At 47.0% G+C, this 13,385-nt stretch overlaps 1 protein-coding gene across 1 annotated transcript; it reads left to right on the forward strand.

The window, feature by feature from the left end:
* Positions 1-2,693: 2,693 nt before the first annotated feature.
* LOC308590157 (phospholipase A2 inhibitor 25 kDa subunit-like) lies at positions 2,694-10,972 on the forward strand. The gene is made up of 6 exons (XM_081199919.1): positions 2,694-3,050; positions 3,823-3,875; positions 4,763-4,879; positions 7,193-7,345; positions 7,469-7,600; positions 9,936-10,972. The coding sequence occupies exons 2-6, from the start codon at positions 3,827-3,829 to the stop codon at positions 10,079-10,081; spliced, it is 597 nt and encodes a 198-aa protein (XP_081056045.1). The 5' UTR covers positions 2,694-3,050; positions 3,823-3,826; the 3' UTR covers positions 10,082-10,972.
* The last annotated feature ends 2,413 nt before the right edge of the window (positions 10,973-13,385 follow it).

Here is a 13,385-nt window from a genome sequence, read left to right on the forward strand (position 1 = left end):
CTTCTGTTGAAAAAAGCTGATGAGCATGAACTCCTATTCTGATGTGATGCCCTCTATTGTGATGCCCTCTCTCTGGTGAGCCAGTCGGCTGGTTGTTTGGAGATGCATTAGGTGCAAGCTGGCTTTGGTTTTGGGGCCTTGGGGATGATGCCTGCAGTAGACCCCCTTTCTTAGAGTGACTTCTCCTGCTTGCTGTTGCTCCTACTGCTGTTGCCCTCCTCCTGACAGCCGAAATTACAGAGCTAGTCATGGGGTGGGGGTATAGCAGAGAAGTAGTGGCTGTTGTGATGGGACAGAGCTGCCTTGATACCCTCTCAGGTTTACACAGTGGCGAAGCTGCATGCTCCGGCACTGGGGGTGGAGAGTAGGCGGGGGCATGACACGTGTCCCGGGCAAGTGGCACATTGCCTGCGGGGGTGTGGCATGTGTCCCGGGGGCGTGGCATGCCACACGCAGGGGTGTGGTTCCAGGGGCATGGCATGTCACCCGCAGGGGCATGGCATGAATCCGGGAGCATGGCGCCCAGCGCGGTGGGGGTTATGCAGCGTGTGTCCGGGTGGGTGGCTGCAATGGTACCCCCATTCCCAATGGTGCCGGAGGCAGTGCACTCCACCTGCCCCGCCCCCATTCCTCCGCCAGTGGGTTCACCTAGATGGGGCTGTGGCCAGGTTGGGTGATGTTGAGATCGGGGCTGTGCAGAAACACCTGCAGTGCCACCCTAGTGCTTCTGCCAGTGTGTCCATCATGCAGCCCTGACGCATTATTCATTCATTATGGAACTTATTAAATGCCTATTAAAAACTATCTGATCATTGCTTGGACTATGCTGAATCATATTATTCTGAGACTCTTGTAAAAAAAGTGCTGACTACATAAACCCATGATGAATGCACCCTTCCTCCTTGAGTGAGGTTATCGGGGCCGCTGACACCTATCAGGAATTAATAGTACAAACAAATTAGGAAATGCACAATAAAGCTATGCAACTGCAGCAGCATCACAGGTGTTCAGGCGTTTGCCTCTCCTCTGTGAGGGAGAAGGGTGATTGGTGCTCACTGGCTGTGCCTCCTTTGCTGCATCATAATTGGCTCAACTCCACCTTATCAGCACCAGGGTGAAGGTCTCTAAGCAGAAGGTGTGTTCTATAGACATAGGCCCCACCACACATGATTTGGAACCCTCACCGTGCAAAGTTCTAAATGATATCAGGAATGCCCTTGTGGAGAACAGGATCTGCCCTTCAGACCTTCCAAAGTCCAGTGAATGTCTCCATTTTTTTTTATTACTAGCTTTTGTTTGGTTGTTGACAGGGAAGGAAAGATTATTATAGTAGGAATTCCCCTCTTTTGCATATATTTGCCTTCTGACTTAGATTCTGAACAGGCACCTACAGAATAATAAGAGATTCCAACATTTTGGGTTACAGTCCACCACGCTCTACTCAGAGTAGAACCGTTGAAATTAATATTACCATTAATTTCAGTGGGTTTAGTTTGAATAGGTCTAATGTTAGATGCAACCTATTGCGTTCCACTATAGTAAACATAGGTAGTAAATGAGATCTTCTCTTGCAGAAGCAGACACCAAAAACATCTTTATATACCATCTTGAATTCTTTCTCTTTGCTGGTGACTTTTTGAGGCAACTCCAGTCCAGAAAGTTCCAGACATATTCTCTCTCTCTCTCTCTCTCTCTCTCTCTCTCTCTCTCTCTCTCTCTCTGTGTGTGTGTGTGTGTGTGTGTGTAATGGTGAAGAAAATAGTAATCACTCTCTGAAGAATGTGCCTTGAACAAAGGTACAGAAGAAAATGAGAATTTAGATGTTTGTGGGATTATTCAATTAGGTAAAAACAGCGCTTTTTCTGGGGGGATGCAGGGGTGCGCATACCCCTAAACATTTTGTGAATCTTTGTACTTTTGTCCATTTGCTGTCTTTATTTTCCCCAATTTGAACTATAAAATGGTGGTTTTCTTGAGTCAAAATGAGAGTACCCCTCAATATATTTTTTTTTAGAAAAAAAAGCACTGGGTAAAAAAGGTAAAGGACCCCTGGACAGTTAAGTCCACTCAAAGGAGACTATAGGGTTGCGGCGCTCATCTCACTTTCAGACCAAGGGAGCCAGCATTTGCCCACAGACAGCTTTCCGGATCATGTGGCCAGCATGACTAAACTGCTTCTGGCCCAATGGGACACCGTGATGAAAACCAGAGCGCACAGAAACACAGTATACTTTCCCACTGCATGCTTTCAAACTGCTTGCCTTGCTTTCAGACTGCTAGGTTGGCAGGAGCTGGGACAGAGAAACAGGAGCTCACCCCGCTGTGGGGATTTGAACTGCTGACCTTCTGATCAGCAAGCCCAAGAGGCTCAGTGGTTTAGACCACAGCGCCACCCGTGTCCCTTTATTCATTCAATTACAGAGCGGGAGGACATGGATTTTGAGAAGTGATGGCAAATCCAAGTGACCTTACTATGCACAACAATGGTGTGGTATGTCTGTGCTGATGTGCTAGTATATAAGAAAGAAAAGCGTAGCAAGCAGTTTCCTGCAACCAAGCGCTGTAGTATATCTTTGGTGTGTGTTATCTGAGCCAGTGACTGTAGGGCTGAGAGAGCAAAAATTGGCTCCAAGGCCTTCTCCAACTCAGGTCTTCCTTCATGTGCAAGATATATTTTTTTAACCAAAGTAAAAATTTAAATATTTATTTAACTGTTTTATGTTTGGTCCTTATCTTCTGTGCCATTGAATTGCTACAGTGTTTCAGCCGCTGTGCACAATGAGGCTTTGCTAGCGCACCCAAAATCAGAGTCAGGAGACAGAATTGTGAAATAGCTAACTTGTTCTTTGTTCAGACTTGGGTGGTATGTTGTTGGTGAGAGAATGGGGGAAATCAAATTGGTATTGATATAAATGATAAGCTAATCTTTCTTTTGCGTCATGCTAATGTCGCCGTCTTCTATTTAAGCCTGGCCATGCTTGAGCAAATGCTTCACAAGTGAAATTTGGTAACCAGGAAAAGACATAACCGCCCGGTTTGCAGTCCTTGTGGTAAGTCACATATGCCATCCACTTTGGAGCTCCAGACCTGAGCACATTCAGGTTGCATCCACACCATCCATCTAAAGCACTGTGATGCCCCTTTAAGCAGTCTTGGGTCCCCCAAAGACTCCTTTTTAAGTGTGCTGAGAGTTGTTGGGGAAACCCTATTCCTACACCAGAGCTCTAATTGCCAAGGTGGTTGAACAATCCGGCCCTCTTCACATGGGTTTCTGAGAAGTGTAGTTTTATGGTCAGAGCAAAGAGATGGGTTGGGTTGGTGTCAATGGGTTGGTGGAGTTCTAGGAAAGTAGCACACCCCAAGGAACATACACAACACAGATCTACATGGGGGTGGAGGATCCTGAATAAACAGGAGGCGAGTCCTATAGTCTCTCTGTCTTGATTTTTAACCCTTCCCTCCTTGTTTTGGCTTATAAATAAGTCTGGGATAAAACAAGCTTTTTCCTGAGATGGGCAGGGAGCTTTCCAACACCTGCAATATGTGTTTGGCTCATCCCCACACAAGATCCATGTGCCGTCCCGTGAATTTCTAACAGAACTCAGAGGGGAGGGGCATTTGTGTTGATGGAGCCCAGACCCCAGCAGGAAGTGGCAGACATCTCATTGTACTGAGAGAGTTGGGTTTTTTTTTAAAAAAAAAATAATCATACATGCTTCCTCTCGTGATTTATTTATTTATTGCAAACAGCAGGCTAAAATAATTGCTTCACAAAAAATTGAAACTTTTTGGGCTCATTCCCACTGCACACTTCTTCCCCAGCGCCATGTCGGTTCCCTTGGGACTTCTTCTCTTCTCTGTGCTTCTAACCCCAGGTAAGCAATCGTAATCTTCTAGGGCCGGTGTGTGTTGCAGTGGGATACTTGGGAGTAAGCTATTCAGTCTCTTATGCTTAAGCCAAGAAATTGTCTCTTCGACGATATTCAGCACTAGTAGATGCATCAATGGCACGAGACAACCGAAGAACCTCAGAAAACTGTGCTCAGGGAGTGTGCTATCCGCCAATCCCAACAAATTGGCCCCACCAGGGGCGAAACAGCAGCCTCTCAACTGTATGGACTGCTAGGGCAAAACGGGGATATAATAATAATAATAATAATAATAATAATAATAATAATAATAATAATAATAATAATAATAATAATAATTTGTTATTTATACCCCACCCATCTGGCTGAGTTTCCCCAGCCACTCTGGGCGGCACCCTGTCTTCTTTATAATTTCATACGCTGGTTCATCAGCACCTCACAGCTACCAGGAACAACGTTGAACTTACCTTTTTCTTGAACTTATTTAAAAAACAAGAAAAAATGAAAAACTGAATCAAGAATTTGTAAGAATCTAGTGAAATCGGATAATTGTCTCTTTCTCACATATTTGATAAATGATGTAAAAATATTCTTGAACAACTGTGTGAATATTTGTCGCCATCGTGCTGTACAAGTTGTACTATCTAACCCCTGGTAAGCAGCAGCAATCTTCTAGGGTTGGTGGATGATCCAAGTTGGAAATTTTGGAAGAGTTGACTGGGAGTGGAAACCACTGTATCTCCTTCAAGCTTGTTGAACCTTGCATTACATTGGGGAAGGCATAGAATGGTGTTGCACTTGACCTACTTTTTTGGGATCCAGCAGACAGGTAATGTAGAGAGATGTCTGTGCATGGACCCTTCTAAAGAAATCTTTTGTCTTCCCATCCACAGGTGACTCATTAGAGTGTGAAACCTGCCTAGGGTTAGACGGCAACTGTAATGGCACTATGGAGCGTTGTAGTGCTCATGAAGACACCTGCTCTGTCACTTTTGTGGAAGCTACAGTAGGTGAGTGAGAAGGACCTCTACCTCTTGCAAAAGGTCTATCAAGATGCTTTATTGGGAGTCAGACCATCCATCCATTTACCTGCAGTAGTGACTGTTTAGACTCCACATGCACTGGACTACAACTCCCATTATCCTCCACCATTGGCAACGCTGACTTGTGATGATGGAGATTATAGTCTAAAGCAGTGTTTCCCAACCACTGTTCCGCGGCACACTAGTGTTCCGCGAGATGTTGCCTGGTGTGCCGCGGGAAAAATTAAAAAATTCGAAAGATTTTTTTTTTAAGTCAAATTTTCGATTGGGGCGCCGTCACTAGATGACCCCTGGGGTTCCCTCCCTCCCTCCCGCTCTGCGCCTCCCTCCTCCTCCTCCTCCTCCTCCTCCTCGTCCGGGGAGGCCCTTCCTGGCTCTCGGCCAAGGCTTGGCGGCTGCCAATCACTCACTCGCTCACCCACCCGTCCCTCCATCCCTGCACCCGGCCTCTCCCCCTCCGTCCCCGGCGCGGGGGCTGCCGGGATCTGTAGTCCCCTCGCCCTTGGGCTCCGCGCCTGCGCGGGGTGCGCGAACTACGTTTCCCAGCGTGGCCTGGCGGGCCGGGCGTTTTGTTTGAAGCGCTCTTCTCCCGGCCATGGAATGAGCGCAGCGGCGGCGGCCGGGCAGGCAGGGGCTCTTCCGCGCAGACCCCGTGCAGCCTGCCTGCGCCCCCGTGGAGATCGGGCGGCAGGATGGAGCCCGGGGATCCCCGCGGAGGTGGAGCGGCGGAGGCGGAGGCTGCCCCCCAGGTAGGGCTGCGTCGGGGGTTTTTTATTTTTGCAATGCTGCATCCGCGCCGGAGGAGACGCATCAGACCGCGGGGAGACCCCTTGGCGGGCGTGCAAGGCAATGCATGCGTGCAGGTGTTGCATGGAGTGCAGTGCAATGCAATGGCAACGCGGCGCCCTGCATGCATGCATGCAACTTCCACCGGCGCTCCGGACTTGGCAGGTGAGGGGGGTCCCCAGTGGGCGGCAGAGAGAGCCGGGAGGGCGAAGGGGAGCCGGGGGGGAGCAGCGCTGCTCCCCGAGCTGAGCCCGGGGGGAAACTTCGGCGTCGTTGCGCCGGGTGTTGGAAGCGGAGGCTGGCGGGGGCCCCTCACCTGCAAAACCTGGTCGCCTCTCATATATTTCGTGCATTGCATTCATCGCCCGCTTTCTCCTCCAAGGAGCTCCCAGGGGCGCGCGTGGTTCTCCCCGTGTTATCCTCGCAACAACAGCCCTGCGAGGTGGGTCAGGCGAGTGGCCCAAGGGAGCACCCAGGGATTGTCCTGGCCAGGTGGGGTGATTTGAACCCTGCTCTCTGCCCGGTCTTCGTCCTCATTTAGCCCCCACATGTGCATGACTGTGCATGACTGAGGTTTTCCCCCCTCGTCTTGGCTATGGTGTGAGTCTGTCCTGTTAATTAATGGGGTTCTGCCTTCGGAGAAGATGAGCCAGCCCTCAAGGAGGTGATTATGCAATTTGCTAGCAATTCATGTCCCTCCCGGCGTGACGCTGCGCGCTGACGTCACGGGGCTGTAATGGTGGTGTACCTCGAGATTTTTTTCATGAAACAAGTGTGCCTTTGCCCAAAAAAGGTTGGGAAACACTGGTCTAAAGCAGGCATGTCTAACTCCCAAGAGACTGCGATCTACTCACAGATCACAATCAACCTGTTGGACATGCTTGGTTTAAAACTTCAGAAGCACACTGCCTCTAGATTCCCACGCAGAAAGCTATATTTCCCAGCCTCTTGTTACCTGAGGTACCTTAACTCTGAGGTGAGGGATTGGTGACCTTCCAGGTGTTTCTTTCTTATGTAACAGATTTTTTATTTTATTTTGACAGAGTAATGATCATAAATAAATAAAAATAAAAATGTGCACTCCACCACCAAGACCATTCCATTGTAACTATCCAGCCTCCCAAAATTTCCAAACCTCTTGCGATGGTTTGACCCCTTTCCGTATCTCCTCAAAGTCATTTCTCCTGCATATTCCGCATTTTACCTCAATGGTACATGTTAATTTATCATTAATAGGTATACCACACCTCTTTATAACATTCTTTTGTTTTATATTCTGCTTGCCCCTTCCACTTCCTAGCTATAATAATTTGTGCAGCAGTCAATAAATGTGTGAGCAAGTCCTTCATAGCTTGTGAACTTTCCACCCCATCATAACTTCCAGATGTTTCTTACCCTTCACTGTGCTCGCTAGGGCTGATGGGAGTTGGTAGCCCAGCCAACCCCATGTTGTGGAAGGTTGGCTTAAATACTTACCTTATGCCTTCTCTGCAGCTGAAGTAACAAGTCAGGAAATAATAAAAGGCTGTCTATCCACTCACGCCTGTGGACTCGCACCATTTTATCTGAATTTGGGCAAGATGTTTATTGCCAGAGGAAAGGCTGTCTGCTGTAAGGGGGATGACTGTGCATCTGTTTCTCCTCAAGGTAGGTATAGTTTTGCTCCCATCCTCTTTTCCTGCTCTGTGCCCCAGGGACCAGGTTGTGCCACAGTGTGTGTACGAATACAATTCTTCCCCTTTTCTTATACTGCGTCTTTGCTTTTTTCAGTGCCCCCAATAAACAACACGGCCAATGGGAAAAAATGCCCAGCCTGCTTGTCTCTAATGGGCCCCTGCTCTTCAGAGCTGGCAGAATGTACAGGCGCAGAGGACTATTGCCTGGATGGAATCCTCAAAAGTGGTAATTCTGATTTGATATGCTCTTCTGATTTTGAAAAGTAATTGGTCTAGCAGCCAATTCTGTCCCATTTTCAGTCAGAGGGATCTGTTCCATCCTGCTCTGTCCAGTTGTCTGCATTTTAAATCCATTTCAGGTTCACTTTTTACATGAAATGTGCACCTTTTGTGTGCAGAGTTGTAGCCGATGTTAATGGTAGCCAGGGCTGGCCCAAGACATTTTGGCACCTGAAACGAACCGCAGAATGGCATTTGCCTCCCTACCAAGGAATAAGATGCGAGTGATGATCTACATCAGGAATAAGTGGGCAATAAAGATCTGCATGGGGATCTGATGCCCCTGTGAATTCTTGCCCACCTGAGGTGGTCGCCTCACCTTGCCCCATGTGTGGGCCGGCCCTGAGCATAGCATAGACTAATTGAAATTAATGGGTATGGCTAAAGTGTACAGTGGTGCCTCGCAAGACAAAATTAATCTGTTCCGCGAGTCTCTTCGTCTAGCGGTTTTTTCGTCTTGCGAAGCAACCCTATTAGCGGCTTAGCGGATTAGCGCTATTAGCGGTTTAGCGGCTATTAAAGGCTTAGCGGCTTAGTGGCTAAAAGGCTATTAGCGGCTTAGCGGCTTAGAAAAAGGGGGGGAGCGAAAAAAATTGCAAGACTTGCAAGACTTTTTCGTTTTGCGAAGCAAGCCCATAGGGAAATTCGTCTTGCGAAGCGCATCAAAAAACGGAAAACCCTTTCGTCTAGCGGGTTTTTCGTCTTGTGAGGCATTCGTCTTGCGGGGCACCACTGTACTCTGAGTAGAATTCACTTGGAAACAACGCATGCTTTTCAATGAATTTACCCGTAAGAAGCACATTTTGTGCATGCTTTCTTCACATTTAAATCACCTTACAAAACCCAGAGAAGGGCCCAATCCGTCTGGGAGATGCATTCTAACTGAAATCTAAGTCTAGGTGCAGCAGTTTGCGTGGCTCTATTATGAAAAGTGGACCAAATGAATTTCTCTCCTACCACTGATTTTGTGGTTCTTTCTCCTGGCATGATAATTGATTTTACCTGCAGTCATTGCCAGCTTCAACATTGTGGGAAATGAAAATGGTGGCTCACGGACCCAATACTGGGGTGTCACCATTACAATTAGGACCCCAATGACTTCTTGAGCACCTCTCCTGACACGAACTTAGCTGAAAGCTCAGATCTTCTGAGGCCCTTCTCCAGGTCACACCTCTGAGAGAAGCTTGGAGGTGGCAATAGGGGAAAGGAGCCTTTTCTGGCTGAGAAATGCTCTCTGTCGCAAGGTCTACCCTGTCCCTTTGTTGGCACCTTTTCGGTGCCAGGTAAAAACTTACATTTCCCCAAACTTTTGATGGGCTGAGCTGATGTAGTTTTATTCCTAGTATGTTGCAAAATGTTTGATGCTCTTATGGGTGCTGTTTTCCATTTTATGGTACATCATAACAGTTTTTCAAGCTTTAGAACATCTTGTAAGTAGCTTGAGGAGCTGCAGGTGCAAGCAACAAAAATGCCTCATCATCATCATCTCCACAGATGGGGATAATAATGGACAAATGTCATATCAGGAACATTGCAGACTTGACAGGCCTTCAAAGAGGACACCTTAAAAAGTGGGCTGCTTCTGATAGCCCTTCTAATAGAGGACATTCCTACATGGCCAACCTACATAAATGCCAACATTGGGGTCATTGCGTGGCTATTCCCTCCCCCACCACAGATGGATAAATGAAGACACAGGACACCAGAATTTAGGTTAATTGGGCGAAAATGGCCACAACTTTATTGATTACAGGCAAGAGAGGTATTGGCTTTAGGCATTGGCCCTACCAGACTAACCGGTCTAACCGGTGAGGGTTAAGCACCAACAGGGGGAGCCACCCGAGATGCATATCCCCAGGCGCTCCCCGAGGGGTTACCGCTTGGGGGCGCGCTTTAGGCCCTAGCCTCCGTAGGTTTCGGACGAGGCGACGCCCCTCGGAACGAACTACCCTCCAAGCCTTGGGGGAGGTGATGGCGCTCCCCCCCCATCTCATCTGCATGACAATACCCCTGCCAATGCCTACCGCAACATCCCATCAATGGGTTATATCCAAAGCTAGTCCTTCTCAGAGGAGGTCTTTTTTTTTTGCCACTGTTGAGGAAAATCTAATCAATAATAATAATTTCACAATGTGTGTTGTCCATTTGTTCTTTTCTGCTTTGCTTTTTCTTTATTTTTCTAGTCACCTTGACCCATGGCAATGGTGGGAGACAAATAAACTTATTTGGGGTGCTGATTACTGGGAAGAGTGGGTCCCTGATCTCCCATATTTGCTTTTCAGCTCCAGGATGGTCTGACTTCATCATAAGAGGTTGTACTACCAAGTCTTACTGTGCTACTTTAGAAAAAAAATTCGGCCCAGCCAACATTTTTGGATCTGTAGTTGGTAAATGTGAACCAGCAGATAAGGCACCTCCATCATTATGAGTTTCCCTGTCATGGCTTCTGCTGGTGAAGATCTTCTGGTGATGAAGACCTTCCTGTGACTCAGTCCCGAGGAAGACCTTCCTTTTAGTGTCCTTCTTTACTTTCAGTTTGTCATTTTCCAGAGGGATTTGTATTCCTAGTTGTTCTACTGAATTAGAAAGAAATTCTACTGAATTAGAAATCATCTTTTAAAAAGAAATCATGAAGTTCTGTAGTGGAGGTCGGTTGGCCGAGGAGCAGGAAACCTTTTCAGCCTGAGGGATGCATTCCCTCATGTTGACCTTCTGAGGGCCAACAGCAAAAGTTTGTGGAACAACGACTTCTTCCTGTATAGCCAATGAAACAGAGGACTTCTGCAAACAGAGGGCTGTCCTCTAGCCAGGAATGGCGTGTCCTGTTTTGCCACTTGAGGTGAAACGGAAATGTACCACCCTTCCCTGCTGCTGCCCCACTCTCCCACTGAGGTGTCCCTTCCCTGTGTTCCATGGCAGCACTTATGAACCACTGCCAGCAGCACCGGCTTCCAGAGAGAGCTCATGAGATCTCACCAAAATCTCAGTGGGTGACGTCCTGTGAGATCTCTCCAGAAACTGGTACTGCTGCCAGTGCCACTTCTCCATGGGTGATGACGGCTGTGGGCTGCCACTGCGCAAGGCGGTTACCTCATCTTGCTTCATGGGTGGGCCCACCTGACAGCCCACTCAAATAGAGGACTATTTATACAAGGTGCACATGTGAACCCATTTATGTGCCTACTACATGTAGAGACCTGATGTCTTCCACTATTGAGAGGAGCTGTACATTCTGCATAGATTCAGGATGTGCATTCATTAAAAATGCCTTTATACATTTGACCTTTATGCCTAATAAAGAACTTCACACAGCAGAAAATGGACAAAGATTCCTTTATTACATTGAATTTGTCTAATCCTCTTTTAAGGCCATCTAGGTGGGTGGCCATCACTGTGGCAAGAAGTTCCACAGCTTAATGTGATGCTTGAAGACGTACTTTATTTTCTCTGTCCTGAATCTTCCAACATTCGTTGCCATTGGATGACCATGAATTGTAGAGTTACGAGAGAGGGAGAGAAACATTTCTCTATCTGATTTCTTCATGCCATGCATAATTCTACAAACTTCTATCATGTGGCCTCTTACTCACATTATATCTAAACTAAGTCTTAACTAAGTATACTACAGCATTCCCACCTTCTCAGTCTATCCCCTTGTCCCCTTGTCCAGTTTGATTGCCATTTTCCGAATCTTTTCTAAGTCTACAATATCCTCTCTCTCTTTAGGTGAGGCAACCACAACTGCATACAGTACAGTGATACCTCAGGTTAAGAACTTAATTCTTCCGGAGGTCCGTTCTTAACCTGAAACTGTTCTTAACCTGAGGTACCACTTTAGCTAATAGGGCCTCCCACTGCCGCTGCACTGCCACTGCATGATTTCTGTTCTCATCCTGAAGCAAAGTTCTTAACCCGAGGTACTATTTTTGGGTTAGCAGAGTCTGTAACCTGAAGTGTCTGTAACCCGAGATACCACTGTATCTGAAATTTGAATGAAGGCATTTCAGACCCCTTAAATGTATTTGTGAAATTAAGATATTTTGCCCCATCGTTCATCACATTACATTTGTTTATGCTGAATTTCATTTGCCATTAAAAAATCATAGAATTGTAGAGTTGGAAGGGACTGCGAGGGTCATCTAGTCCTACCCCTGCAATGCAGTAATCTTTTGCCATTTTACTACTGTTTGGATAAGTCCTTTTGGAGCACTTCGCAATCTTGGCCACCTGACTGCTCACTCTTAACTCCATGTTGTTTATGAACAAGTTAAAAAGCACAGGTCTCAATACCTATCTCCCCAAAACCTATACCCCAAACTCCACTTTCTACAATTTTCCCTCTTTCCATCAGGAACCACAGTTCCTGGGCAGGTTGAACTGTACCCAGGCCTCCAGTTGTCTAGGGTTTTAAAGGTAAGCATCACAAACACTTTGAATTGTGTTCCAACACAGAAGAAGAGATAATAGGAGAAGGCATACAGGGTTTGCATCCTCCCTGCCCCCCTCTTTTCTTGACCCAATGGCAAAAGAGCAGGCTGGAGTGATATTCCTCCACCATTGTACAACTTGACAGAGGAGCAGTCTGCTTGCATCCAGCACAGTCACTGATGAGATACATGATGTGATTCTAATGTGATTTTGGTTTTCATCTTTTTGTAGCATGGGAAGGTTTTATATCTGTCTGTCTGTCTAGATCTGGATCCAAATCCAGATCTAGATATTGTTCTTGCTATATTATCATTGAACACTGTTAGTATTATGCATGTTTCCATTGCCCTCTGATCTTATGTGGAAGGACGTGTGGATCCAGATTTGGCCTCCATGGCCACTTACGGACACACCGTTAAGACCATATTCATAGAAGACAATCTTACTTGGCAATGAGTGATTGCCGAGGAAGAAAGAAGATCTTACAAAATTTCATATTTTAAATCTTTGAAGTCACTCTAATACTTCTTTTTTTAAAAGTGATAACTACATGTAATAAATGGTAAATGTACTCTTCCTCCTTGAGTGAGATCACCAGGGCAGCTGACATCCACCATGAAGCTGTAGGACAAATGAAACAGTAAATTAACAAAAAGGCAATCAAATTCCAGTGTCCTTACTGTATACCGAAGCTCTGTTCAGGCTTTTGCTTCTCATCTGTGAGAAAAACGGTATGGTTGGTGCTCACTGACTGACTTTGCCTCCTTTGCTGCATCACAGTTGACTCATCTCCACCTTATCAGCAGGTGGGGGGCAGGTTTGAAGGTCTCTAAGTGAAGGGAAAGGGACTTGGGTGGTGCTGTGGGTTAAACCACTGAGCCTAGGGCTTGCCGATCAGAAGGTTGGCGGTTCGAATCCCCGCGACAGGGTGAGCTCCCGTTGCTCGGTCCCTGCTCCTGCCAACCTAGCAGTTTGAAAGCACATCAAAGTGCAAGTAGGTTCCACTCCAGCGGGAAGGTAAACGGCGTTTCAGTGCACTGCTCTGGTTTGCCAGAAGTGGCTTAGTCATGCTGGCCACATGACACATGAGGGAGCTGTACGCTGGCTCCCTCAGCCAATAAAGCAAGATGAGCGCCGCAACCCCAGAGTTGGTCGCGACTGGACCTAACGGTCAGGGGTCCCTTTACCTTTACCCTTTAAGTGAAGGGAGTGTTCCATAGACATGGCCTCCACACCCCATAATTTGGAACATTCGTGGTGCAAAGTTCTAAATACTAAGGGGATTGTCTTTGTGCAGAATAGGC

Source organism: Podarcis bocagei, assembly GCF_964188305.1.
Source record: "Podarcis bocagei genome assembly, chromosome: 7".
NCBI classification, from domain to species: Eukaryota; Metazoa; Chordata; class Lepidosauria; order Squamata; family Lacertidae; genus Podarcis; species Podarcis bocagei.

What these genes read in the sequence shown, in the direction of transcription:
- LOC308590157 (XM_081199919.1), top strand. Translation starts at nt 3,827, where the DNA reads ATGTCGGTTCCCTTGGGACTTCTTCTCTTCTCTGTGCTTCTAACCCCA. An exon ending in TTTTGTGGAAGCTACAGTAG is followed by an intron (nt 4,880 to 7,192) that starts GTGAGTGAGAAG and finishes CCTTCTCTGCAG; the next exon opens with CTGAAGTAACAAGTCAGGAA. An exon ending in TGCATCTGTTTCTCCTCAAG is followed by an intron (nt 7,346 to 7,468) that starts GTAGGTATAGTT and finishes TGCTTTTTTCAG; the next exon opens with TGCCCCCAATAAACAACACG.